The sequence below is a fragment of the Anser cygnoides genome, chromosome 9 (genome assembly GCF_040182565.1).
Source record: "Anser cygnoides isolate HZ-2024a breed goose chromosome 9, Taihu_goose_T2T_genome, whole genome shotgun sequence".
Classification (NCBI taxonomy): domain Eukaryota; kingdom Metazoa; phylum Chordata; class Aves; order Anseriformes; family Anatidae; genus Anser; species Anser cygnoides.
Genome location: NC_089881.1, coordinates 26,463,238 through 26,488,981, shown reverse-complemented (window position 1 = coordinate 26,488,981; position 25,744 = coordinate 26,463,238). Strand labels below are relative to the sequence as shown.

Sequence of the window (25,744 nt, the reverse complement as noted above, 5' to 3'; positions counted from 1 at the left end):
CAGATCTCAAGCAGAGCCAGAATCCTGTGGGGCTTTGACAAAGATAGCTTCCTTGGAGTTTTTAAGATGTCTGTTAAGCCTCCTAAATACGTTCTGAATGGTCATCCGATTACAGGGCAACAATTTGTAATCACTTAATTGTAGCTCTGGATTTGAAGAGACGACCTATTTTAGTCTAAATCCCTCAGTTTGGTTTGAGGAAGGGCTGCCACCATCGAAAACTCGTTCCGGGAGGGTCTCCTGTTGAAACTCCCAAGGTGATATACAACAAAAGCTGTCAAATAGCAGATCTCAGTCCTCCTCCTCCCTGCTTTAAAAAGTACCTGGGAGCTGTCCAGATTCTGAGCCAAAGTGTGCAAGCTTGTCTCTGATTTTGGGCTTCCTGACCCAGACTGCCGGTGCTGTCAGAGGGTTCCATCTTGTGGGGTCTTCACTCTCTGGAAGGCGTTCGCTCTCTACATCGGCTCCGTTCTGTGGATGAGTAGCTGATGTGCATAAAGCCTGCGCTGGTTCCAGGCCTCTTTTGAAATCTGTGATTTCAAAATCAGCATTGCAGTGGGTACTGGAGTTCCCCAAAGGCAAGTCAGAGGCTCACGATTAGATTTTGCAGCTGGTTGACATGTGGAGGATTTCAGGCGGGTGTGGTTTCACTGGTACACCCAGCCTGTGGCACAGAGGAGATTCCACTTGTACAAATCCTATTACAGAAGAGAGGCTGGGAACGTCTCAGTTTGCATGTTTATGTTATAACAAATCAAGCCTGCTTGCTATCTAGGTTGGGAATAGCCTTTGAGAATAAACTGGCTGTTTTCTGTGGTGGTAACGAAATTCTTCACGTTTTCAGGCAGTACTGTATGCACATAATATAAAATGTATGCACTGTATAAATTGCAAGACATCTTTCTTCATAGCTAAATGTTTCCCTAGCTGCAGCACTGCAAAATCCCCCAAAGCTTTCTCCATTATTTGTCTTGCTGCTCAGAAGCAGTGAAATCCTTATTTGAGTTCTGTACAGCCCATCTCACAAAAATTGCCTGGCTTCATGCTCGGCTGTCAGAATGCGTCCCCTGGAGGGGTGCCTCCACCTGAATTATTACCAGTTCAGATGAGTAAGACTTTAAAAGTAATGTTAGGTTCTCCGCCTGCCAAAGCACAACCTGTCTATAAATAAGGTTTTTTGTGTGTGTTCTTTTTCTTTGCTGTCATGTAAGGACCTCAACATGAACAACGAAAATGAACTTGCTACCTGTGGTAGAAAGCAACTGTGAAAAATGCTTTCTAAGGCATAAGGAACAGAAAAAAAAACTAAAGTGGCTGGTTTTCCTCTTACCCTGTAACATGCATTAACCTCGGATCTGTGACAATGAGAATTTTCAGATGAAAGCATGATTTCCTTTTGTCTTTCATTTTTGAGGGAATTTCTACCATCGTGTGGGAGTCTTTCACAAGCTCAGACGAATTACGACAGAATTCACTTTGACCCGTATATTTAATTTTACAAGATGCTAATCCTAAGGGAAAATACTACAACTAAGACATACTTATGTAAACTGTGTAATCTCTATAGATAAAAAGGTGCAGTTTTTGGCATGTGTATGTATCTGTCTCCAATGAGCTTATAAAATGTGGAAAATTATGATTTTATGTATGTATATAACCATTTACAACAACCGTAATCAGGAAATAAGACCATATTCAATTCAAATTTATTACTATGGCTTGTATGGTATGAAAACAGTACTAAATCTTTGCTTTTGAAATAGGGAACATCTTAGGAGGAAAGCAAAACATTCTGAATATTGTAAACTTATAGCACAAAACTGCAAATGCTGTTGTTTCCTCACAGAAAGCCAGTCAAAGTTATCAGTGCAATTATGGGATTGTTTATGCCTGTTCAAACAAATAATTATATGCTGATCTGAAACTTAAGTAAGTTCTCCTATTATCACAGAACATCAGCCTTTCACTTTTCAGATGTTTAACTAGAATATGTACAAGAGCAGTGCATGTTAAACCAAAAGGTAATAATGTAAATTAGTTTGAAAATTCTAATTTTGCTTGAAATGAGAAATCTGAGTTCTTCGTTCACGTTCAGATATTCAGATAGCAAATGGCTTTCGAGCAAATTTGAAGTTGTATTCTTTAATACACTTTGACTTAAATAAAACTCAACAACAACAAAAAAAAAAACAAAAACCTCCTCCTTAATGTATTAGATAATATAATTCTCCCTAATATGCTCTTTAAACAAAAATTTAAGCATCTTTAACAGTGTAGAAAATGAAGCCTTTATTTTTTTTCATTGTGACATTATTCTTTTGTCATTTTTTTGTATTTCCAGGATATATTTCTAATATCTTATAAGCAATGTGAGAAGTGATTTTCTTTAAAACACCATTTAATCTAATGAAAAAAATATTAAAAAAAAAAAAGTGAGATTTATGTATGTTCAAACTCTGGCCACATCTGTATTTGTAGCAATTCTCCCAAGGCAGCTGTGAGGAAACGTGGCACCTCCTTTGGTGTGCGAGTGCTTTTGGAATGAGTAGCAGATCTGCATTTCTGGCACAGTTGTTAGCAAATGCCCTTAGGAATGTTTTTGCTTAGATTCACTCTCATATACGAAGGATTGAGTACAATTAAAGCCAACACAATTCTTGAAAAATGTTTTAAGTTCAGGCTATAAAATAGTCTGTGAATAAGAGGATTCTGAAATGTTTTAATCCATGTAAATTGTCATGATATTAGAGAAGCCAAAGGTGATAAATATACTTTTGAAGCTTGCAGATTGCCTGCAGATTTCCTTGTTAGGGTTTTTGTTTGTTTGTTTGTTTTAATTTTATTTAGCATTTTAAAATAATTGTGATCTAATCTAGAATCATAGAATTTCATAATAAATGTTTTGGAACATGACTTCAAAGGAAGCTGCTGTAACAGTATTAAGGGTTGGCAGTTCCCAACTCCCTGAACCACATCATTTTTCTTCTGTTAGGAAGTTTCTGTGAAGTCTGTTTGGAAAGCTTTCCCCGCCCTTCCCATAGGCACTTTGACCCCCCGCTTTTCCCACCTTGGAGGTGCCAAAGGTTCCAGCCCTGCCGTACAACCAAGCTAGGGTCAAGAATCCTGGGAAAAAGAAACTTTCTAAAGGCACTAATCTTACGGATATTCTCAAGACTAGTGCATTTATTGGGCAAACAGGTGCTGGTTAGCGTCATCCTAATTTCCCCTCTTGGTGCAGGATTCTCTGCTGGCCTGGTGGAATTTCTCTTCTGGTCAGAGACTTTGTGGGAATTCTTGGTCTGCACTGACACAGGCTGCTCATTGAGCAGACCCTCGTATTGGGTCTGGGGAGGCTTCAGTTGGTTCTGCTTTCTTCCAGATCCTCTGTCATGTCCTTGTCCATCAAGGCTTCTAGTCAGCTCACCCCATTTCATACCTGGTGTCTTAACAATGACAAGCAGCCATGTCCCCCGGGCTGCCTTCCAGGCACTCCTGCGACTGAGTTTCACGTGGAAATAGTGGGAGAGAAGGGAGCTGAACAGCTTGGACTGGGCAGCATTGACAGTCTGAGACAGTAACTCCTCTGAGTCAGCGATGTTTGGCTTAGGGACTTCTGCAGCAACTTTATAGACTTGTGCAACGTTAAGTGGCTTTATGGAAATGTGACCTCGGAGTGACTAAGACTGCATTTAAAATACTGTTTTCTCTTCTCTTGGGCTTTAGGCTGAGGTTGCTGATCGGCTGGGTCTGATGCACTACATGGAAGTTCTGTCGCTGATCACAGTTGCTGAATACGTTGCACCGACCTCTGATGAGAACGTCACCGTGACGGACACAGAGTTCAGCAACGTGCCCGTCCGTCTGTATCTGCCCAGGAAGCCAGCTGGTGGACTGAGGAGGGCAGTGATCTACTTTCATGGTGGAGGATGGTGTGTAGGGCAGGCAGGTGAGCTCTGTCGTTACTCGGGCTCTGGATGGAAGGTCTTGATGGCCCAATTGCAACAGAGAGGATTGGAGGCTGGTATTTCACCAGCTTAAATGCAGCAGCTTAGGAGAGGATGGTCATTGTCATGAGGAGGAGTATGAACCGCTGGTTCAGGGGTCTACTTCTGTCATGGTATTTTACGTGCAGCTACTAGCATGGTTAGGGTGTATTAGTTGGGGAAAAGAGCAAAACTGAGTATCTTCAGGGAAAAAACAAACAAACAAGAACAACAACAACAAAAACCCCTCCTCTCCATGTAAGGATAAAAAAAGAAATGGAAATCAAATGGGGATGCAGTGACTAAAGGTCTTTGGTTCCCAGTAGCTTGATTTCCAGGAGCTTCCCCATACCTCTTGCTCAAGGAAGGGCATGGGGTATTTATTGTCCCCTGAAATATATTTTAGGGAGTTTTGACATATCAGAAGTCATCTATTACTTAATCTTTCATTCTCATGAATGTGATTCTAGGAGGGCAAGCACGTTTCTTGTGCTTCGGCTACAGTTGTGCTGTCAATATTCATCTCATGTTCGGTGTTCTTCCACATTAATTGCAACAGGGTTTTCTAAAATGTTTTAATGGTGTGCTATGCTTTAGCTATTATTATTTCGTGGGAATGTTTCATGTTCCATCTCAAGCCCAGTCACGTTCTCCCCTAGAGCATATCCTCTGCTTCTCTTTGCCGTAGTTCAGTGCTGTACATAAATGGACAAGTTATCATCATTGGCCATCACCCAAACTGGCATCAGAGCTATAGTAGATATGGCTGAAGTTCCCAACAACCAAGCCATAGCTCACTTAAGTTGTTGGGCTGCTTGTTTCTTGTGTTGTGTAGTGCTTGGAGATTTAAATAATGTATAGTATATTTTTTTCCATGCTTAATCCTATTGGATAGCATTCAAGTGATGGCTGGATCTCTTGTCCAATTCATGCTTTGAGATAAACCCACATGTGTCACAGTCACATTATGCTGCTGCAGAGTCACCTGAAAGTTTCTGCCAAGAGGAACACGCAGCTGTATATGTATTTGTTCTTAAATGCACTGAGATATATTTTAAGTGACTCATTTCATTTCAGGCATGAAATCCTATGACCTTCTGTCAAGGTGGACTTCAAACCAGTTAGATGCTGTGGTCGTATCAGTCGAGTAAGAGATTCTCCCTCCAGATTAATGAGGGTTTGGAATAAGTTAATCTATTTCAATTTAATTTTGCAATGTATTTTATTTTGATCATGTGCTTTCCTTCTAGTTTTAAGTATTTGTAAACAAAAGCTGTCAAGGTTGAAGTGGTGAATTGTGATTGGTGGTTATTTTGGATATTGCTTTTTGATGTTGGGTGGGTAATAAATCCTGTCTCCAGGATAGACAGATAATTCCCATTGCTGTGGGCACAGACAAATAGCAAGCGTTCACTAGCTAGGACAGATGCTAGCTGTCCTTTCTGTTTTTATTAACAGCAGGAAGTAACATCTGCAGTGTTTGATCTCCTTGCTGTTTTGTATAAACAGTAATACTAAAATCATCTGCTTGGTATTCACTAGTAACTTTTAAAAGAGGATTTTAATTTTAGATCATTCTCAAATAAATGATATCAGATAGCTTTTGTGTTGCTGGGCAAACCACCTGAGCAACATCTCTATTGATTACAGCTGTGTGCAAAGAGAATAATAGTGCAGGTAATTCAAGATACCTTTCTTGAATTGCTTTTGTTGCTGCAGATTTCCTGCTGCACTAGTAAATATGCTTGTCCTGCTAGATCCTGTTGTTGCTGTCATAATTACATTGTCTATTTAAGAAAAAGGGTTAACAAGCTCCATTAACTTGTTAAAGCTGATCTATGCTCCAGCTCCAGTTTTGATAGGAAACAAATCATTCAGCTGAGGAATTATTCCTTCTCTAAACCCCAGCATATATTGATAACATTTTTGGATAAAAAGTGAAGGGCTGTGGGACTGCGTTTCAAAGAAGGGGTGTGGAGAGAACCTCAGCCATTGCTTTACTGAGGCGAAGTCCTGTCTGGTGGACTGAGGGAGGTGCCCGCAGTTACTTTCTGGCACCCCTCGGTGCAGCGGGGCAGGCAGCAGGAGCGTGATGGTGCCCAGAGCAGGTCACGGCAAGCAGCCTGTCCCCAACCAAGGACCCTGCTCTGCTCTGCACTGGCACGGGCAGCTGTGGGCACCACAGGAGGAAAACTGTATTCCCCACTCCTTTACAGACGCACTTCCCTGCTGAGTACAAGATTTGGAGGCATCATAGGGCAGGTTGTCCCAGCCTCTCCGGTGCTGCTTGCTTTCCTTTTGTTGTTCAGATTCTGAAAGTTGTTCAGAAATTCAAATTCTAGTGTGAAGTGGTGCAGGAAAACGGTCCCTTCCCACTCAGCAGATTTGCTCCCGGTATGTATCACAGAACCGTAGAATCATTCAAGTTGGAAAAGACGGCTAAGATCATCTAGTCCAACCTTTAACCTAGTACTGACAAGTCCACCACCAAACCGTGCTACTGAGTTCTACATCCACACCTTTCTTGAAGACTTCCAGAGATGGTGACTCAACAACGTTTCCTGGGTAGCCTATTCCAATGCTGCACAATCCTTTCAGTAAAGAAATTTCTCCTAATATCCAACCTAAACCTCCCCTGGTTAAACTTGAGGCCATTTCCTCTCATCTTATCACTTGGTGCGTGGGAAAAGAGCCCAACCGCCAACTCTCTGCAACCTCCTGTAAGGTAATCGTAAGGTACAAGTAAGGTATCTCCTGAGCGTCCTTTTCTCCAAAATAAACAACCCCAGCTCCCTCAGCCTCCCTTGTAAGACTTGTTCTCTAGACCCTTCACCAACTTCATTGCCCTTCTCTGAACACAGCACTCGAGGTACAGCCTCACCAGAGCTGAGTACAGGGGTACAATCGCTTCCCTAGTCCCACTGACCACACTATTTCTGACACAAGCCAGGATGCTCTTGGCCGTCTTGGTCACCTGAGGACACTGCTGGCTCATGTTTAGCCAGCTGTTGACCAATACCCCCAGATTCCCTTCTGCTGGGCAAATTTCCAGCAACTCTTCAGGCACTTTCCAGCCACTCTTCCCCCAGCCTGTGGCATTGCATCAGGTTGTTGTGCCCCAAGTGCCTTGTTGAACTTCATACAGTTGGCCTTGGCCAACTGTATCATTTTGCATTAGAGTGACTAGAGTAAATTTTACTGATTTTTTTTTTCCCCCTTTATTGCTTTCCTGAGCAAAAACAGCTGCAGGAAAACACTAGAGTTGCTTACTTTTCACAGGCCAGCAGAATTTACTGAGTTTTAATAAGTTACACCTTTATGATTCCACTTACATGTACATTTTTTTATTACTGTGCTGGGCCACAGCCCTGTAGGAAGATGTCAGGCTGCATACACACAGAGAACAAAGCAGCACTCTCCACCCCACGCAGTGTAGGGTTTGAGCAGTAAGAAATGGTCAGAGTTGGAATGCTAAAATGAAATAATAAGAGAGTACTTGTCAAGAAGAAATTGAAAAGCTCTACATACCAGTTGCCTAACTTTTGCCAATTCCTTAGAAAAGCAAAGGAGTTTTTTTAGAAGGGTTTTTCAGGAAGATATCAATTTTGTGCGTGTTTATGGGGAGATCCCCATCAGAACTGGAAAAACAAAGCAAACCAAAAAACAAAACATACTTGGCTCATGAAGGCTGATACTATGAACTAGCTGCAGATGAGCTGACTTTACAACACAAAACACAGTGATATAAAAAAGATGAAAAGATGCATAGAAAGGTACAACATACTCAAAGTGATGTTCTGGGAAACTGATCATCACAGAAGTGTTTTTGATGGTGCACAGCAGGGCTGCAATAAAAGGAGATTGCAACAGTGAGACTATAAAATGATTAGAATCTGTCGAGTATTTTTGCTGTTTGGGTTGGAAAAGAATGGAGATGGCTGTATGGGAGGAATCTGCTTGATGCAGACATCTTCTTTATGTAAGACCTTGAAGCAGGTCCAAATCCAATATTGTTGATATTATTGAATGATACTGAAAGTTATTGGATGTTGTTGCTGAGTGGGGAGGTCCTGGGGAATATTTGTTGGAAGGAGAAGAGTTTTTAGACTTAGAGGTCTGCTTAGATATTTATGGAAGGAGAAGAGTTTTTAGACTTAGAGGTCTGCTTAGATATTTAGCGAAGCATAAGGAGAAAAAGGCAGATTGTTGTTATTTTTATTAGATGCAGTATTTTTAGGAGTAAACTGTAGGATAAAAATATCCTAGATATTTTAGACAGAAAACACAACTCCCTCCACAAATCCATGTGGGTATTTCATGGAAATCAATAACAACATAAAATGCTTTCCCCAAGTATCTCCAGCATTCACAGAAGCAAAAGGGTTTGGGTTGGAGGGGACCTTAAAGATCATTTAATTCCAGCCCTGCCATGGGCAGGGACACCTCCCACCAGACCACGCTTCTCCAAGCCCCATCCAGCCTGGCCTTGAGCCCCTCAATGAATGGGGCATCCACAGCTTCTCTGGGCAACGTGTTCCAGTGCCTCACCACCCTTGTAGTAAAGAATTTCTTCCTAATACCTAATCTAAATCTACCCTCTTTTAGTTTAAAACCATTATCCCTTGTCCTAACACAATACTCCCTGACAAAGAGTCCCTCTCCAGCTTTCTTGTAATCTCCCCTAAGGGATTGGAAGACTGCTATTGAATAACACATTTCTGCTTGTCTCAACAGTTACAGGTTGGCACCTAAATACCATTTTCCAGTTCAATTTGAAGATGTGTATTCAGTGACAAAGTTCTTCCTCCAAAGCAGTGTGCTCTCCCAGTATGGGGTAGACCCAAACAGGGTCTGTGTTGCAGGAGACAGTGCAGGTGGCAACTTAGCTGCAGCTGTGGCACAAAAGGTAAATGTCTTGTTTTCTAGCTCGAAACTTTTTTTTTTTTTAATTTCATGACTAGTTAGAAAAGGCAGAAAACAAAACAAAACAAACAAACAACAAAAAAAAACAACACACCAACCAGCTCTGCTTATAACAAGTGGACCTCCCAGATACCTTTCATGGTTGCTGTAAATGGGTTGCCATGCAACAGGCAGGACTATGAGGTTTCTGAGTTTCCAATTAAACAAATTTACTTTATTCATTTAATGGCATCAAACCATCCTTAAGTAAATTTTAACTGGCTTAGCTTTATTGTTTGGACAGGGAATTTGAGAAATTTGACTCATAGAGCTAAATAATAGCAGGGATGAAAAAAGACAATGTTAGTGTCATTTGATCACAAGCAGTTTCAGTGCCTTTTGCACTTCTTATTCAAGTTTATATAAGTCAGTACGATATTGTTATTCTTGAAGTTGTTCAGATTGTAATGAATCTTGCCTGGAGAGGTTATGAACTGTGTGAAATGTTAAATGAGCTTTAGAAATCTGCAACTTTTAAGCTATAGGAATAGGAATTTTCTATATTTACAGAAAATTTAGAAAAAGTGTGTTACTACTTAGGAAAGTATCAATACTTCAGAAAGTCTCAATGCTTCAAAAATAATGTTGAACACTGTCCTTCAGTATAAGAAATGAGATGAAATTATATTTAATGTTTGAGAATTTTTAATACAACATTCTGTTTTAGGTGATCTGCCTATGAATTTGGAATTTCTTTTAATTTATCATGTTTTAACTGGCAATCTTATTTTTCTTACCTTGTAAAATGTGTGCCTTAATTCTCTACTTTGAAGGTCTTATGTCAGTGACAGAATCAACTCTTTTTAACTGACTTTGTGTAATTATTATTATGATATTTTTTTTTACAGCTGCTAGAGGACTCTGAAGTCACAACTAGACTTAGAGCACAAGTTTTGCTTTATCCTGCTCTTCAAACCCTTGACCTGAATTTGCCATCTTACCAAGAAAACGAAAACGGTCTGATTTTACCCAAATCACTTATGGTCAGGTTCTGGAGTGAATATTTTACTTCTGATTCATCTCTCAGGGAAGCAATGGCCTCCAACAGGCATGTCCCAGCTGAATCAGGCCATTTGTTTCAGTTTGTAAACTGGAGTAATTTGCTACCAGAAGAGATGAAAAAGGATTACGTTTACACCAGTCCTGTTTTTGGAAGCTCCAAGATTGCAAAAAAGTACCCCGGGTTTCTGGATCCAAGAGCGGCCCCGCTGCTGGCCGAAGACACCAGGTTACACGGGCTGCCCCCTACCTACGTCCTCACATGCGAGTACGATGTCTTACGGGACGATGGAGTTATGTACGTCAGTCGCCTCAGGGCAGCAGGAGTTCGAGTCACACATGATCATGCCAAGGACGCTTTCCATGGGGCTCTGATGTTTGTATCAAGTCCAGCTAGTTTACCTGTAGGGAACAGGTTGAGAAACAGATACATTGAGTGGTTAAATGAAAATCTATAACTTGAGAAGGGTGTTTGAGGATGCCTGGCTCATCACGGGTGAAATTGAGATGTGTAGGAAAATGGAGACGGTGTGAGTTTTTGGGTGTGATTGCCATATTCATTTTGTTGCCCTGCAGTGTCTGCATTACAGCATTTCTCATCATCTCCGGCAGGAAAATTAGTTTGATTCATCCTACGTGTTCTTTCAGTGTTTTCTTCTGAGCTTAAAATGAAGTGACTGGGATTTCTCTCCTGGCCAAGGCCCAAAGGGTTGTTGTGCCTGACCCTGTCTCTGCACAGCTGCCTGGGCTTGAGGAACCCCCGGCTGAGCTCCGCTGCTTACACCGCAGGCTCGGCTGGTGCGGAGTGTAGGACTTGAGGTTGGTTTTCTCATTTCTTCCTGTTGCAATGTCGTGGCAATAGGCTTGTGCAAATGTGCACTGTAGACGTTTGCACACAAAAGGCGATCAGAGGCCGCTTGTTTCCTGCCCCCTTATCCATGGGGCCTGCTGGCGAGGACCCTGTGCTGCTGTCGGCAGGTGGTGCGAGCAGAGGTGCAGAGACCAGATCTCATGAAACAAAAGGCAACTGCTTGTGAAACCCTGTCCACTGCACGTGTCTGGTGTTTGTGCTGTTGTCTCTGCAGCACAGTTCGAGGTAAGTGGTAGAAAACTGAAGGGGATAGCTGTGATAGAGTGCAAATGTTAAAAATGTGCATCGGTCTTACTCAGTAATTACCTTCATTAAGCTCTGTACTAGAAGGAAATAGTGTAACAGAACAGCACTGGATGCCCATCAGATAAAGAAAGACTGCAAAGATCCTAGCCTTAAAGTAACACTGCTGTGTAATTATGTTCTACTTACTAAACAAGGGTAATTAGAACACATAATACTTAAAGCTGTTTAGTAACTTTTGCATATGAATTTTTAAAAATGAAATTAACTTAGCAGTATTGTAGGCTTGAAGAAATACAATTTAGTTCTGTCTTGAACAAATATCCTCAACAGAAATGTATTCTGTATTAAACATAAGTATGAAAAGTTGCGAATGATGAGGGCACATATTGATTAGCTATTGATTTTAGGTTGATGGCAAGATACCAAAAAATACTTCTAGCATCCCGTTTCGTCTTTTGTGTAAAAGATATTGAATCTGCAAGAATACTGGTTTTTTTTTTTTGTTGTTTGTTTGTTTCCAACTGTGTATGCGGCCTGTTTAGATGGAATTGTCAGATTGCTGTATTTTTTCATCTTTATTATGTTGAATATAAAAATTAAACTTTTCTGATTGCAGTGTACTTCTTGTCAGTCATGTATTCCTTTTATTGGAAAACAATAACAAACTTCCTTTAGTATACAAGGTAAGGTGGGGTATTTCCAGCACTGCAAATGTCAGTACAATGAAACAAGTTGGCTTTTATTCAGTTAGGTGATCTCTAGATTTCTCTGAGTCTTGCTGTTTATTCTTACTGTTTTATTATTTCTTCCATATAAGCAGCAAAAAAAGACTGGCTTAAGAGAACACTTAGAGAGGGAAGTTACTTCCTTTGCATCTGAGGGGGATGTGCCCAAGCCCAGGGTGTGGATTCAGGCATCCGTCCCCACCTTACGGTGCTGTTGCTGCATTTTGGCTGTGTTTTCCTTTTCCATGGGCACCACTGTGCTGGGCCCCTGGAGGCCTGTGCTGCACGGGGGGATTCTGAGCGAGGGTCCGGGTGCCCGAGGCCTGCTGCCCGCATCCCGAGCCTCGCGGTGCGGCTGTGGCGCGGGGCGGCCTGTTGGGAGCTGCCGGAGGAGCTGCGGCCGCGGAGCCTTGCCTCCGCTCAGTTTCTTTGGGCAGTGCTCACGAGAGGAGAGACGCAGGGAAGCGATCAGCAGGGGAGGCGGGTTGGCTGTCAGCAGGTGGTTATCACGGAAAGGGGAACGTGGAGAGGCAGTGGAGAAGGGGGAGTTGTGCCTTAATGCAGCGTGGTTAAACGTGGGGAGTGCGAATGTGCAGGCATCAAGGAGATAAAGCAGTAAAGGTGTTGGCAAGGAGACGAGTGAGACACCTCTAGAAATGATCGTTCTTACCTTTGGGAAGGCTTTGTGCCTGCAAGGTAGGAGAAAAACTTGTTCTAAACAAGAGAGCTAGCAGTGTTACCAAACTTGCCGTGGATGCTTTGGCTGGAACGTGCTGGGAGCAAGGAGAGAGCGAGGCTCCCCTTTAAGGGCTAAGGGCTGACCGCGGCACTGGCATGGCCTGGTCTAGTTCCCACTAACAGCGGCGACACTCGTGCTGGCTGCAATGCCAGCAGAGGACAGAGCGCGCACCACGGCCCTGCGGCACCCTGCGGACAGGGAGCTGCCCCGGCCGCGTATCCCAGCTGCTGCACACTGCTCTGGACACAGCTACTTTGGCAGCAGCAAAAACTGCCGCAGAGACACATTTTAATCCAGGTATGCCTTATCGGCAAGCCTACTGGAAGCCGATGTGAGTACAGAGGCCGATATGGTTAGCCCATGTAACTAACAGCTTTGTGAAGTCTGTGGCCTCAGGATAGTCAGGGCTAGGGAACTGTGCTCAGAAACAGAATGAATCTATACAGTGTTCATAGATGCATTAAACTGGGACAAACGTGGAAAAACAGTGATATTAAGAATAAAACAGTGATATTAAGCATATTTTCTCTGTTTAACAATTTTTTGAAATGTATTTTTTGTTGAGATAACTTTTCTTTCCCGTACTTTTTTCATGCTCATAACACTGAGGAATAAAGCTATGAAAAATGAACACCCCCCGTGCAACAAATCCGGTGTATTCACAGCCAGAAGGGCGGAGCTGTTTGTAGTCAAAGGCAGTGGCTTTCCTATTCCTGGTCCTGAAACTGGTGGTCACACACATATGAAGAGCGTTCATCTTCCCTGAAAATTGCTTTAGCATGGAGCAGTTGCGCGTGACTCTATTTGCAAACGCACCTGAGGTTGCCTGTTTGCGCATGCAAATCCTGGCAGCAGTAAGTGCATGTACATTTCTGGAAGTTTGTCTTTATTGTTCTGTTACTATTTCTTTGGAGTTGTGCTGCTACATAGAAGAAGAAACACTTCATATATTCAGACTTTTCAGTGCAGCAGCAGTTTCCTGAATGTGCAAAATATTTAGAAGCTGGTAAGTGAGAAGTAAATACTATTTATCAACCACTTGGGAGATTTTAAAGCAGTTTTTTAATGCTTAAGTATTAGCTGACTTACTGGACTTGTCTTCAGAGAAAAACTAGAATACATTTTTCTATCCCAGATACTAATCAGGTTAGTAGTTGCTAACCTGAAAAGGCATCCCAAAGAAAAGGAGACAACAAGAAAAAAGAAGGTAGGATTTTAATTAGCCAAATCATGTTTTTCTCCCACTTGAAAATAATCATAGTGATATTCAGGATCTTTCACTGTGTTTATCAAGATCTTGCATTTAACTTTTCCGGGATTTCCTTTTTCTTTTTTTTTTTTGGATTTATTCACAAGGCCTTCCGTTACATGCAGCTGTCATTTATGCTTCATCAAAAAGAAATAGTTATGTGTATGATACGTATAGGCGATATGTTATACGTAGGTACAATATGGTACGGAGGAGGGGGAAGGTTCCAGTTTGAATCTCCCATGCAGCAGCTGAGGGCAGCAGGTGCCCCTTCCTCCCCTTCATGGACAGGGGTCAGCAAGAAGGGCTTTGTGGCTTGGAGGGAGCCAAAGAAAGCTGTGTTAGACTTTTCGAGGCATACTTTGTTAATAAAGATCTGTTCCTTCAGGGAACAAAATTTAATTGAATAATTGAGGCAATTTCATGTCTTTCCTCATTTTCACACCCTGGATATAATTAGTACAATTCCAAATAACAGATGGCAAAGTGCTAAGGGGGACTGTTGCTTACGAGATGTGCATTATGGAAGCACTTTATGCAAATAACATTCTACGCACAGTCATAACACTGCAGGTTTGCTCATGTGTTCCTGTCGTAAAAGCAGAATTGCATCCAGATCATCCACAGGAGTGGATTCATTTGGGTTTTATCTGCTTATCGCACTTGCTGCGTGTCTGCCCGCAGCAATTGTAGAGCAGATCCGTGCCCGCCGTCCCCGGGGTGCTGTCTGGGGCTGGCAGCTGCAGGAGCCGGCCGGTGGGCTCGCTGCTGGGGTCAGCCTGGTGTGCCCGGCCCTCCCTTGCCCTTAGCACAAGCACGCTGTCATCCGCCTGTGCTCTGTGCCTCCCTCAGGCGCGAGCGGCTTGCTGCTGCTTCCTAGGCCTGGCACCTGCCTGCGCTCCAGCATTGTGACCCAGCTGCTTTCACGAGCTGGAGAGCACTTGTCCATTGTGTCTTCAAGCCAATGGTGAAAAAAAATGTACCTGCTGGTTCACAGAAATGGCTTCAGAAGGCTCCTGTAGTATAATGCTCCCTGTGCTTGGGTTAATTAGTCAGCTATCAAATATACTACGCTATGAAAATGGTTACAGGGTTTGCCAAACACTGCAGCAGGCTGGCTCTCCTGCTGTAACTCCTGATGTTTTTACACCTGAACATGCAGCCAGATACAGCAGCTCACCTCTTTGAACAGTGTCTTTAGCAAAGCCTCAGCGCTGCAGAAGGGGGCTGGCGCAGCTCGGGCACGGGCTCTGCAGGTCCGCGGGCGCTGCGGCGCTGGGGCTGGCCTTCAGCAGAGCCCGAGGCCTGGAGGCTTTCCAGCAGAGAGCTGGCAAATGCACCTCTGAGTTACGTGCTAAGGGTCAGACTTGGGGACTGAAGCAGAGGAGAAACAAGTCACATTGGTCCTGAGACACAGGTAAACCCAGTGCTGCTGGGCTAATGCAAATAGGTCACAAACAAACAGAAGTAAAGACCTTATCCCACCTGTTCTTTGCACGCAGGTAGGAGCAGTACTAGGCTGCTACACTTTACAGGCTCTGCCCAGTGCTGTGTGGGCTGGTGTGCAGCAGCAACACACGTTGCTGGCCCATTTGCACTGCACTTGTTATCACAAAGCCCTCTTCTGTGGCTTCCTAGTAGCCAGACCAAGGTATAAATTTATTGCACCCAGTATTAATTTATAACCTGAAAGAAAATTCCGTGCTCTGTTTTCCTCCCTGGGACAAATCCTGAGCTGGGATGAGCATCTCCTGTTTAAAAGCCTTTGCAGCAGAAACATCACATTTCGCTCAAGGTCAGCCTTAATGACGCATTCCAGTGAGTCAAATGCAAATTCATCATAATAAACCATTAAATATGCATGGCTCGTTTGATAGGCCTCAGTCTTAATATAATCCAGCTAATGGGTATTTAATGACAACAAATGTGCCTGACTTCCTTCTTTAAGGCCTCCAGGATGCTGAAGAATCCAGTGAATTTAAAGCATAGCGTTAATTTACAGCCCGAGTCTGCCCTCATCTCCGATTAAATGCCTGTCAGTTTTTGAAGACTTGCTTCAGAGTGACTGGGAGCTGTAGGATTAAATCTCTGGAATCAACATTTCAGCAGCTTGCCTGAGAAACACCATGTACATCTGTAATAATAGGGGTGGATTGCTTTTTGACTTGGTGATGATTGCTGCGGGTTGTTTCTCAGCGAGGAGGTTTGTACCGAGGACGCTCTCTGGGTGACCAGCTGTAAGAGGCTCTGGGAATGAGGGCTCCTAGCTGAGGGACGTGTGTCCCTCGTGCCAGGCCAGCAAGTTTTGCGTCCAGGCCTGCGCCCACTGCTGCCAGCTTCCTGCGGGACACTGTGGTGCGCGCTCGCCGGGCTGCAAGAGCGCTTTGGGATTGCTTGTGCTTGCTCCTTGTACCTCTAGGCTGCTCTCAACCCAAATGATCCTCTCCTCCCTTCCAGGCCTGGATCTCGTCTAGAAGGTTAGAGCAGTTACTTACTGGTTGCCTGAGTATTTAGAGGTACCAGACTTGTGGCAACGTTGTGAAATTAAAGTCTCTTTATTACCCATGTTGGAAACCTTATCAAAGAAGCACAGGTCTGTCTGGGTGCCGTAGAAGCACACCACATGTACATCTGCTATTCTGGCCACGTGATGCTATTTTCACTGTAAACACTTTCATTGAATACTTTGTTCAGTTGTTTCATGCAAAGTTTTTTAGCAGAATAAGAATATACCACAACTTGCCATGGAATGCTGGATGAAAATGCTTATTATAGAAGTTGTTCTCAATATTCTGAAGAGCTCTAAATCTGTTGTGACCAAGGTGTCAGTAGAGGTGGAGACAGAGCTAGAAGGGAAAAGTTAAGATGTACTACTGTATAAAACCCAGGTGTTTTTCTTTAGCGCAATGCTTAATATAATTAAAACATCTGAGTTGGCTTGCTAGCTGTAGAGCCCCACTGAGCTGTTGCACCTGTTGTGCTGATCTCAAAAGGCAGAAGCCCTGCCTGTTCTGCTGCTCTCTGGGATGCTGAAGTTGATCAGGAGGCCAGACACCGGGATTTCCCCTCCTGAAGCCTCGGCGAGGCTCCCGGCATGTTGCAAGCAGCCGTGCGCCCACCACGTGCCCGGGTTAGCAGGCGCTCTCCTTGCCTTTGCTGGGAACTCTGGCACACGAGGGGCTCGCACGAGGCCGGCCTGCTGGAGCAAGGCCTGGGGACCTCGGCTCTTGACCCCCGGTCTGGGATGAGCCCCTGCGCTGGGCCTGAGCCAGGACTGTGTCGGCCAAAATCAGGTTAGTGGCTCGGGCCTCCCGCAGGTGCTCCCAGCACTGCCCAGCCCCGCTGGCAGCTCTGCCTCAGCCCTGCCAAGCTGCGGGCGGCTCCAGGGGGCCTGCGAGGAGGAAATGCGTGGCTGTTCCTCTCCGCTCCGTGCAAATTTGCAGCGTCTTCCTCCTGCTGAAGCTGCCCCTGGGCGCTGCTTAGCCAAACAAATTGCTCCTTCGCCGTGACTCATTAATGACTGAATCATATGCAAACGAGGTTAAAGCAGCTATGCTGTGCTGCGCTCCGGTGATCCAAAAGATCCAAGGCATGGTCAGCGTGTGCTTGTCAGGACGCAGGGATCAGCCCTCGGGATGGTAAGCTGCGCGCCGTGCCCTCAGCCGCTGCGCTCCAGCGGCCAGGCTGCTTCCAAGGGAGCTCTTGCGCTGCCTCACCCTGCTTGGAAGTCGGCTGGCCCATCTTTAACAGCCACCTACATCAATGTGTCAGTCAATACACTGACTTTCTAATTGCTTGCATTTAAAATGCTGATGACTGTGCAGTCATTTCTGTAAATAAGCTGGTGCCGAAGTCTGGAGCTCCTTCGCGGGGCTCTGATGAGCCGGGGCTGGGTGCGAGGCTGCTGGTGGGCTTGTGGGACCCCGGGGAGCGTTTGTGGCTGTAGGGGTTCTGCTTCTGGAGGGACACGGTGCAAGTGCAGGCTTTTGCTGTTTGTAGCTTTACGAAGTTTTCTGTGTGCTCTGCATATTCTAAAGGCAGATCACAAGACCTGTGGTTTCAGAGTTATACGCTAGGCACCAGAACAACTTTGAAAAGTCTTATGCCATGCAGATGGTGTCTTTATCCTATCTTAAGCAGATTTTGCAGTGATCACACTGGTGCTCGTTCAGAGCTGAAACTTAGCTTGATTTCAGCTCTAGTCTATATTTTTTCTAACATTTTCTTTTCCCCTGCTTTCTAATTGTTTTGCTAATGTTTTAACAGAAGGCTCTTGCTAAAGCTTATCATCCTCTTGTAACACCGCTGCAGGTGAGTATGTGCACATAGACCTGAGGAGGAAGGGTAGTGAGCACCTGCGATTCTGCTCTGCTTCTTTGAAATGAAAGCATTCGTTGAGCCAACCTTAGAAAAGAAGCAAATTTTTTTCCTCAAGCAAATTGACATGTGGTGCAGCTTCCTAGGAATCTATGCTCCTTTTTACTCACTGACTGTGTTACTTCCAAGCAAAAAGGCAAAGATTTTTGTTGGGGGTGTGGCAGCAGAGCGGGGGCTTGGGGCTCGGCTGCGCCCCATTGCGTGCTGCGGGGAGGGACGCGGGGTGCTTCGCCACGCGCTGGGCGCAGCACATGAGTTACCTGGGATTTTGTTTTGTTTGCGGAGGGTTTTAGCAGAAGTTATTAGTTGTGATTGAATAAATCATACATGGAGTTTTCCCATCAAAAATAACTTAAAAATTTTGCTTTGAAAGAGTTTTATCCTGGACTTCACTGTATTGTCCTGTTAACCACAGTAGCTTTCATATCAACTATTACTCACCAGTTGTAGTTTAACCATCCATTCTTGAAAGAGCTTTTTGTAGAAAGATATGAGAAAAGAGTTGCAAAGCCCCAGGAGCAGAAACACCCTCTTTCCACAGGGGTGGCTCAGATCTCCTCCCGCAATGCCTGTCGCAATGCAGGGGACACGTGCTTCACCTGCACGTCTTCCATGCCATTCTGGTGCTGAGTTACCAACAAAAACATATAAAGTACGCAACGGATGGCTCAATCGATCTAGTAAACAGTCTTCTAAATTCTTAGAAATTCTGAGAAATGTTGTCAGAGCTTAGCCATGCTGCTGCCAATGAGCTCATTCTTTATTCTTCTGGAGAGTGGACTTCTGCTTAGTGATGAGAGAGGAGACCACGGGTCGGAAGTTGAGTAAGAGGGGGGCAGATGACTTCCAGCAAGGGCTGTGACGAGCTGCTGGCTGGTAAGCCTCACCAGCCTCTGCTCCTGCTTGAGCCTGGCCGAGCTGTTGTGCTGCAGCAGATGCCTCCAGGTTATGCTCTTACCTCAGTATCCTCGCACAGTTTTTTTGCTCACACAAACTGTTTGGTAGCCCTGGTCAGTAGCTGAAAGTACAAATCTTGTGTGCATAAGACATGTTCTTCAAGTTCAAACATCTAGTTACCATCCAAGCTGTAAGGAAGCAGCGCACTATATTCACCTGTTGCAGCAGCAATATAAAAATGGCAATGCAATGATTTTTTTACTGATTTTTGGTGGTTTGTGTTTTTTTTTTTATTTCCAGGCTGTGAATGAGACAGATGGCTGTGAGATCAGCGAAACCCTAGAAAAGTATTATCTTTCCACCATGTATAGCCTTGAGTTCATTTTAGGCTTCATTGGAAACAGTATTGTGGTGCTCGGCTATATTTTCTGCCTGAAAGACTGGAAAAGTGGCAACATCTATCTGTTTAATTTATCATTATCAGATTTATTGTTTTTGTGTACTTTACCAATACTTGTGAACGGCTACTCCAGAGGCTACTGGGTAGAGTCGAACACGTTGTGCTATAGCAACAGGTTCCTGTTGCATGCAAACCTGTACACCAGCATCCTTTTCCTTACTGTTGTCAGTATTGACAGGTACCTGCTCATAAAATATCCTTTCAGAGAACATATTCTACAGAAGAAGAAAACAGCCTTTATCGTGTGTATCGCCGTATGGATCTTGGTGATATTGGAACTGTTGCCATTGATGGTTTTCCTGGAGACTGAGAAGTCTATCAATAATTACAAATGTCTAGATTATGCAAGTTCTGGAGACCCCGGAAAAAGCATTATCTATAGTATGTTTCTGACTATCTTTGGGTTCCTTATCCCTCTGTCTATTATGTGCTTTTTCTATGTGAAGATGTTTCTTTTTCTTAAAAACTGGAGGGAGCAAATCAGTTCTTTCTTGACACTTGAAAAACCCCTTACTTTAGTCATTCTCGCACTGGCCACCTTTTCATTGCTTTTCGCTCCCTATCACATAATGCGCAACGTCCGAATTGCTTCCCGAATACCAGCCTTGAATATGTCTGCGTGCACACAGGACATCATCAATGACATTTACATCATCACAAGACCCATTGCATTTTTAAATAGTGCCATTAATCCTGTTTTTTATTTCTTAATGGGTGACCACTTCAGAGAGATGCTGATGGCAAAAATAATGCAGCTCTTGACCAGGTTCACAACCCCCAGCAAATGAACTACTAAGGAGAACTCTCACACTGGGAGACAGGGGAGGGAAACTGGGAGAATTTTCACCAATGTAGAGTGCAATTTTTGTAGATAGCTTTATTTAGACTATGGAATATGCAGAAGCTGATTGTGTTTCTCTAAATGCACTTGTTACCTTAGTGTACAGGAAACCTCCTGCTACTAATCTAATTTCAGCAGGACAAAAATAATGTCAATGACAACAGACAGCAGGACACCGTACTCTCATAACAGGGTATGCTGTGGTCTATTAATATTCCAAATAAAATATCATTGTGGCATTTCTTAGAGTAAAAAATTGTTCTATTACAGCTCCTTTGTGACCCATAAGTTGATGCTGAACTGGACCTAGACTTGGATAAAATGTCCTGGGAGCATTGATTTTTGGCTCAACGCTGTCTGGGGCTCAGCGTTGAGTTTTCTTTGCATAAGTGATTTCCTTGCCCCCTCTGCGAACTCTGCAGCTCCTGGAAGGTTTACTTTTCTGAGTAAAAAGCTGAGCCACTTTACATTCCTGGTTGGTTTGGGCTGGCATCTAGGATGTGGCAAGAAAGGAGGATATGCAAACAGCTAGGTGGAGTTCTTGTTGGTGTTGCCAGCAGGGAGGTGGTGACCAGGTTGCTATTTCCATTTGTGATGATGGCAAGGAGTGCAGAGCCAAAAGATTTGGCTGCTGGACTTAGAGGCATTTCACGGAAGCGCTGTGGCTGTGATGATGTGTGTGCACGTAGGCAGGTTCCTTCGCACTGCCAGCAGTGACTGCCAAAATGCCAACGCTGGCTGGTGTCGAGGTCCCAGCGATGCACAAAGGCAATTCTTAGTTAAGATGTAAAACAACACATTTTCTTATTTTTACTTCTTCAAGCTGAATCTGGCTTTAAAATCAAAGTTTAAATTTACTTAACCTCAATGTAATTATCTCTAAGAGAGAGCAGAATGTACAGCTCGGGGCAGCGCTTGGACCTCACACTTAGGACTCCGTTAACTGTTCAGTAATGAAGTTGGAGCTGATGAGGAGCCAGTTCTCTGCCTGGTATCCCTGCAAAATCATTGCAGCGGGGAAGAATAAAAGCAGTAGAAACTTGCTCTCCAGTGACTGACCTGATTTCAAATATAAGGGGTGAAAAGACCTATGAAATGGTCAGAGTACGGGATATTTGCTTTTGTGAATACAGCTGCTCTTGTCTGGGCAGGGCTGGGGGGGAGGCAGAGCAAATGCTAAAAGTATTACAGGAAATCTACCAGAGAGAAAACAGATACTGAAAAGACTGATGCAATCATAGTGTAAAAACCAACAAACAAACAAAAAAAACCAACAACATGTGAAATGAATGACAACTGGAAAAAAAAAAAGGAGAAGTGAAGAATGTGTTTTATGCAGTGTTTGCACATGAAGTGAAAATGCACTTGTGGACCCTGTCGCTTTGCTGGATCTGTGCTGGTGGCATCACGGATTTGCCATTTTGGTAACTTCCACTCTTCCATCACGAGAGGGGCACGGCGTGGGCCCATCACAGCAGTACCGGCGGCGTGGGAAGGGCCTGGCACGGGGCGCGGGCAGCCCCCTCCTCCCGGCACAGCCTGGGGTGCCGGCGGTGCTGCCACCCCTGTGGGTGCAAAGGGAGGACCTCCAGCCGTTGTTGTATCAGAGACAACTTCATTTCTGGCTTCCAGTGTGTCGGTAGTGTGCAAATGTTTCATTGATAACTGCCAGATAATAAACTCTGCACCCTGTTAAAAAACATAAGCCTCCTTTGTGCTATTGCCGTTGATGTCCATTAGCCTATTATATCTACAATTTCCCTGTTCAGCCAAATGGGGGGGGGGGGGGGGGATCTGGGGCCGGGCACCCAGCTGCCTGCAGGAGCCCAGGGGTGCTGCAGACCCCGCCGGGTGCAGCGCTGGGGTCGGCCTCACCCTGCGCCCGTTCCCTGCAGCGTCCCCATCCCTGTCCAGGAGACGGCCTGCCCCGGGAAGCGGTGCCTAGCTGTCAGCTCCCACCTCGTTCCTACCGTTTGCCCTGGAACCCAGGTATGTGGCAAGTTGCTAACCTGGGTTTTGACTAGGAGGAAATGAGCATAAATTGTTCTCTTCTTTGTTTGTTTGCCGTGCAACAAATCTGCACACACAAATCTCTAAATTGCTCTGTCAGCGATGGAAAAAAGATCCATCGTGTGTTATGACAGCATGGCCCGGGATAGATAAGACTGCACTTGAATTTCCATTATAAATATTTCCTGTTTATTTTTTTTTAAGGACCATTGTACATACCACTAAGTAGTAATTATTCAGCTGAGGGTGCCGTTATAAAGCTCCAGCCCGGAACCAAGGAAGCTATGACCAGAACATCCACGATTGGGTTAAGTATCCCATTTTTAGGGTCAAATGGATTGATGAAGAATTTTCTTCTGGGGAAGAGAACTCACAGCAGCGCCTGTTAGGCTGGAACACCTCTCGGAGAATCACCTTTGACTTGTGTAGCTGCGGGAGGCGGGTGACTTGAGGGCTGGGTGCTGGCTCCGAGCAGCCCAGCTGGCGGCGATGCAGCTCCCCAGGCGGCCTGTGTGTTGTGACGGGCACCCCAAAACTTCTGAAAATCAGGGTTATAAATTTCAATGCTTTTGAAAACTGCTTTTCCCAGCACTACTTATGATACAGGTTTATAGCGTTCACAGATCCAGGCCGTACGTAAAACTGGCATCTTCTGAGTTTTCTCAGGACAGGTATTTGCTATTGTTTTTTTTTTTTGACAAAAACAACTAGCTTTTGTTTAATCCCAGGAAATATTTTCCACCTAATAATGTAAAAGTATGCAATAATAGGACATCAGGAGATAGCCTAAACCAGCCTCCTGCTCAAGGCAGAATGGCAAGTCTCACTTCACTGCATGTGAAGAATTGAAGAATTAGGCATAAAAACATATAGCCAAACAAACAAACAAAATGTTATTTATATCACTAAGTTTTAGAATTTTTTTTTTGAATGAAAGCGAACAATGAATTATAAATCTTGAGCAGAACGGACTGTTCTTTGTAGAAGGAAAATTTAGCAGAGCACATCTGTGCTCTGCACATCGCTAATGTTAGACAACACGGGTGAGAAGAGATGGCAATAGCCGCGTTAAACTGCGGATCTAAAGGAGAGCTGGCGTAGCGCAGTGGGCACCGAGGCTCTCGCAGGCCCGCCCCGGCTCCGGGCGCGGTGCTGGCTGCGGGCAGAGCGCGCTGCGGGCCGGGCTCCAGCACCCGCTGCCGGCTCCGCTCGGCTCCTTCCCAGCGAGCGACACCTTTGTGCTCTCCTGTGGCTGGAAACAGCATTGCAGCAGGCTCGACAGGACTTGGAGCAAAAGCAAAGAGGGAAAAAAGTTCAATATGCTCACAAATATATCGCTAAACTCTGTGCAACTGAACACAAATGAAGAAAAAGAATTTTTATGATTGAATGCAGCCACTTACACGGTTAATGCACCTATTTGATACTGCTGTAGTTCCCCGCTTCCGGATTCGCTCTTCCAATTATAAACCTTTGTTAAATTAGGAAAATTGTATCTCTCCGTTAAGACACCAATAACGTTTTAAGGCTGCACCTTACCTGTGGACCTTTTCTGCCTGCAGCTCCGGGAGCAGGGCCCACAGGGCCCCCCAGGAGAGCGCCGCTGCCCCCTGCACGGGAGCGGGGCTCGTGGCCCCCGCGGGCTGCGGAGGGCGGTAAGAGCTGGCTTTGGGACAACGTGGGGCAAGGGGCCTCCGTGAGTGACAGAGCTGAAGAAACCTGGAGAGGAATTTGGATGACATTTGTTAGCCGGCCGTGCTTCAGGACAGGTGGCTCTGCGCTTCCCATCGGGGTGGAAGCAGTTCAGGTAAGCAAAACCAAACAGGTCCCGAGCTTTCTTGGAGCCGACCAAGGGCCAAACAACCTCGTCGGCAGCAGTGGGGTACTGCTCCCCCGGGACTGGGACTGGGGCTGGGACAGGTGAGTTGCTTTAGCTTTTAGGTATTTCAAGTGAATATTTAAATACTATTCCAGTGGAGATATATTTCTGACTCTGTTCTTACCGTGATTAGATGATACTGATTAACAAAGCATATGAATTCTAACCCTGATATTTCAAGGTCGTGCCCATTTGCAGCTTTTGTCCTGCCTAGCGTAAGCTGAATATTGTACCAGTGGCCACAGCCGGCTCTGCTTAGCCTGTTTTGATTTCTAACGCTGCTGCAGACACTGACCATTTTCTCAGACCTGGCAAAAGTATTTTCTTTTTTGCTTGGGTGCTCCTAGACAAGGCCCAGGCATCTCAGGTAATTTTGTGACCTGTTGGGCTCTGGTCCCTTTCACTTGCTAAGATAATCCCGCTTCCTACTGCAGGTTAAGCAGCATGTCAAAAATCCCTATATACTTCCATCTCCCCCAGCCGATTAGTGAAAATTCTGATCATTGGACATCTTACTATGGTGCTTCTGGTCTTTCAATTAAAAATAGCACAAATGAAATAATAAAGGACTCCTTACAGAAATTCTCTTGAAAAGGAATAAATGATCCATAGCATTTGATTAGAAAACGTGAAAGTGTCTTTCCAAAAAGGCTAATATTCAAGGAGAAATTTTCCCTCCCTATACAGTTGCTCTCTGCAGATGCACATTTGTGTTTTTCGAAGGGCAGAGCTCAATGCCCTTACGTGAATGACCGTGTCTCACCGTACAGGCCAGGTGCAGAGCTCTGCATGTGCTGCCCTGCCTCGGGGCCACGCGTCAGCCGTCCCCTGGCGCTAAGGGCTTCGTCCCCCCTGCTCCGCATGGTGCTAAGACTAACGTCTCCATCCGAAAGCAGTGTGCGGGTGCTTGGTCAACCTTTAATTCTCCTGAGCAGTTAACAGAGGAATTTGAATTAAAAAACGAACCCATTTGAGTTAAAAACCGAACCATCGCCGGAGGAGCGATGTGCGGGAGGGAGCCGCGGGCAGCAGCACCCACTGCTGCTGGGGCTGCGTGCGGGGACAGACGGTGACACCAGCCTCCGGCCACCCGGTGACCCGGCCACCAGGCGGGACAGCTGCCATGCCTTCTGCTGTGGGTACGTGGTGGAGGGGCCGTGGGCAGCCTGCGGCAGCTCAGGCGGGGACAGTGATGGGGGTGCTGTGAACATGGGGCCGAGCAGTGCGAATTGCCCCTGCTGCCACGGTGGCCGTGCTGGGGGCTGGGGGTCCTCTCTGGGTGCCCCTGACCCGGCTCTGGGCACAGCGCTGGGGCGGCTGGAGGCTCGCTTGCAGGGCCTTGGTCCTGGTCCAGTTCTTTTCGTTTCGTTTTGTTTTGCCTTCCTTCGCTTTGGGTGGGGACAGAGAACTTGGCCTCCAGAAGAACAGCGATTCAGTGGTGAGTCAGACTGAAAATAGTCCAAGTATGTTTTAATGGTGGTCAGCGGCCTAAAAATAAATGTTCCG

General features: G+C 45.0%; 2 protein-coding genes across 4 annotated transcripts in view; both read left to right on the top strand.

The window, feature by feature from the left end:
- Positions 1 to 11,681, top strand: part of LOC106047695 (arylacetamide deacetylase) — a 70,717-nt gene extending 59,036 nt beyond the window's left edge. For all 3 annotated transcript variants that reach the window (XM_013199307.3, XM_067002336.1, XM_013199306.3), the window contains 4 exons: positions 3,724 to 3,946; positions 5,061 to 5,130; positions 8,718 to 8,889; positions 9,794 to 11,681. In XM_013199307.3, the coding sequence (XP_013054761.3) occupies positions 3,751 to 3,946; positions 5,061 to 5,130; positions 8,718 to 8,889; positions 9,794 to 10,402 (1,047 nt within the window). In that variant the 5' untranslated portion in view covers positions 3,724 to 3,750 and the 3' untranslated portion in view covers positions 10,403 to 11,681. The remainder of the gene's footprint in view (positions 1 to 3,723; positions 3,947 to 5,060; positions 5,131 to 8,717; positions 8,890 to 9,793) is intronic.
- A 4,919-nt stretch (positions 11,682 to 16,600) lies between these two features.
- On the top strand, positions 16,601 to 22,083 carry SUCNR1 (succinate receptor 1). The gene is made up of 2 exons (XM_013199253.3): positions 16,601 to 17,412; positions 19,349 to 22,083. The coding sequence occupies exons 1-2, from the start codon at positions 17,410 to 17,412 to the stop codon at positions 20,294 to 20,296; spliced, it is 951 nt and encodes a 316-aa protein (XP_013054707.2). The 5' UTR covers positions 16,601 to 17,409; the 3' UTR covers positions 20,297 to 22,083.
- Positions 22,084 to 25,744: the final 3,661 nt, after the last annotated feature.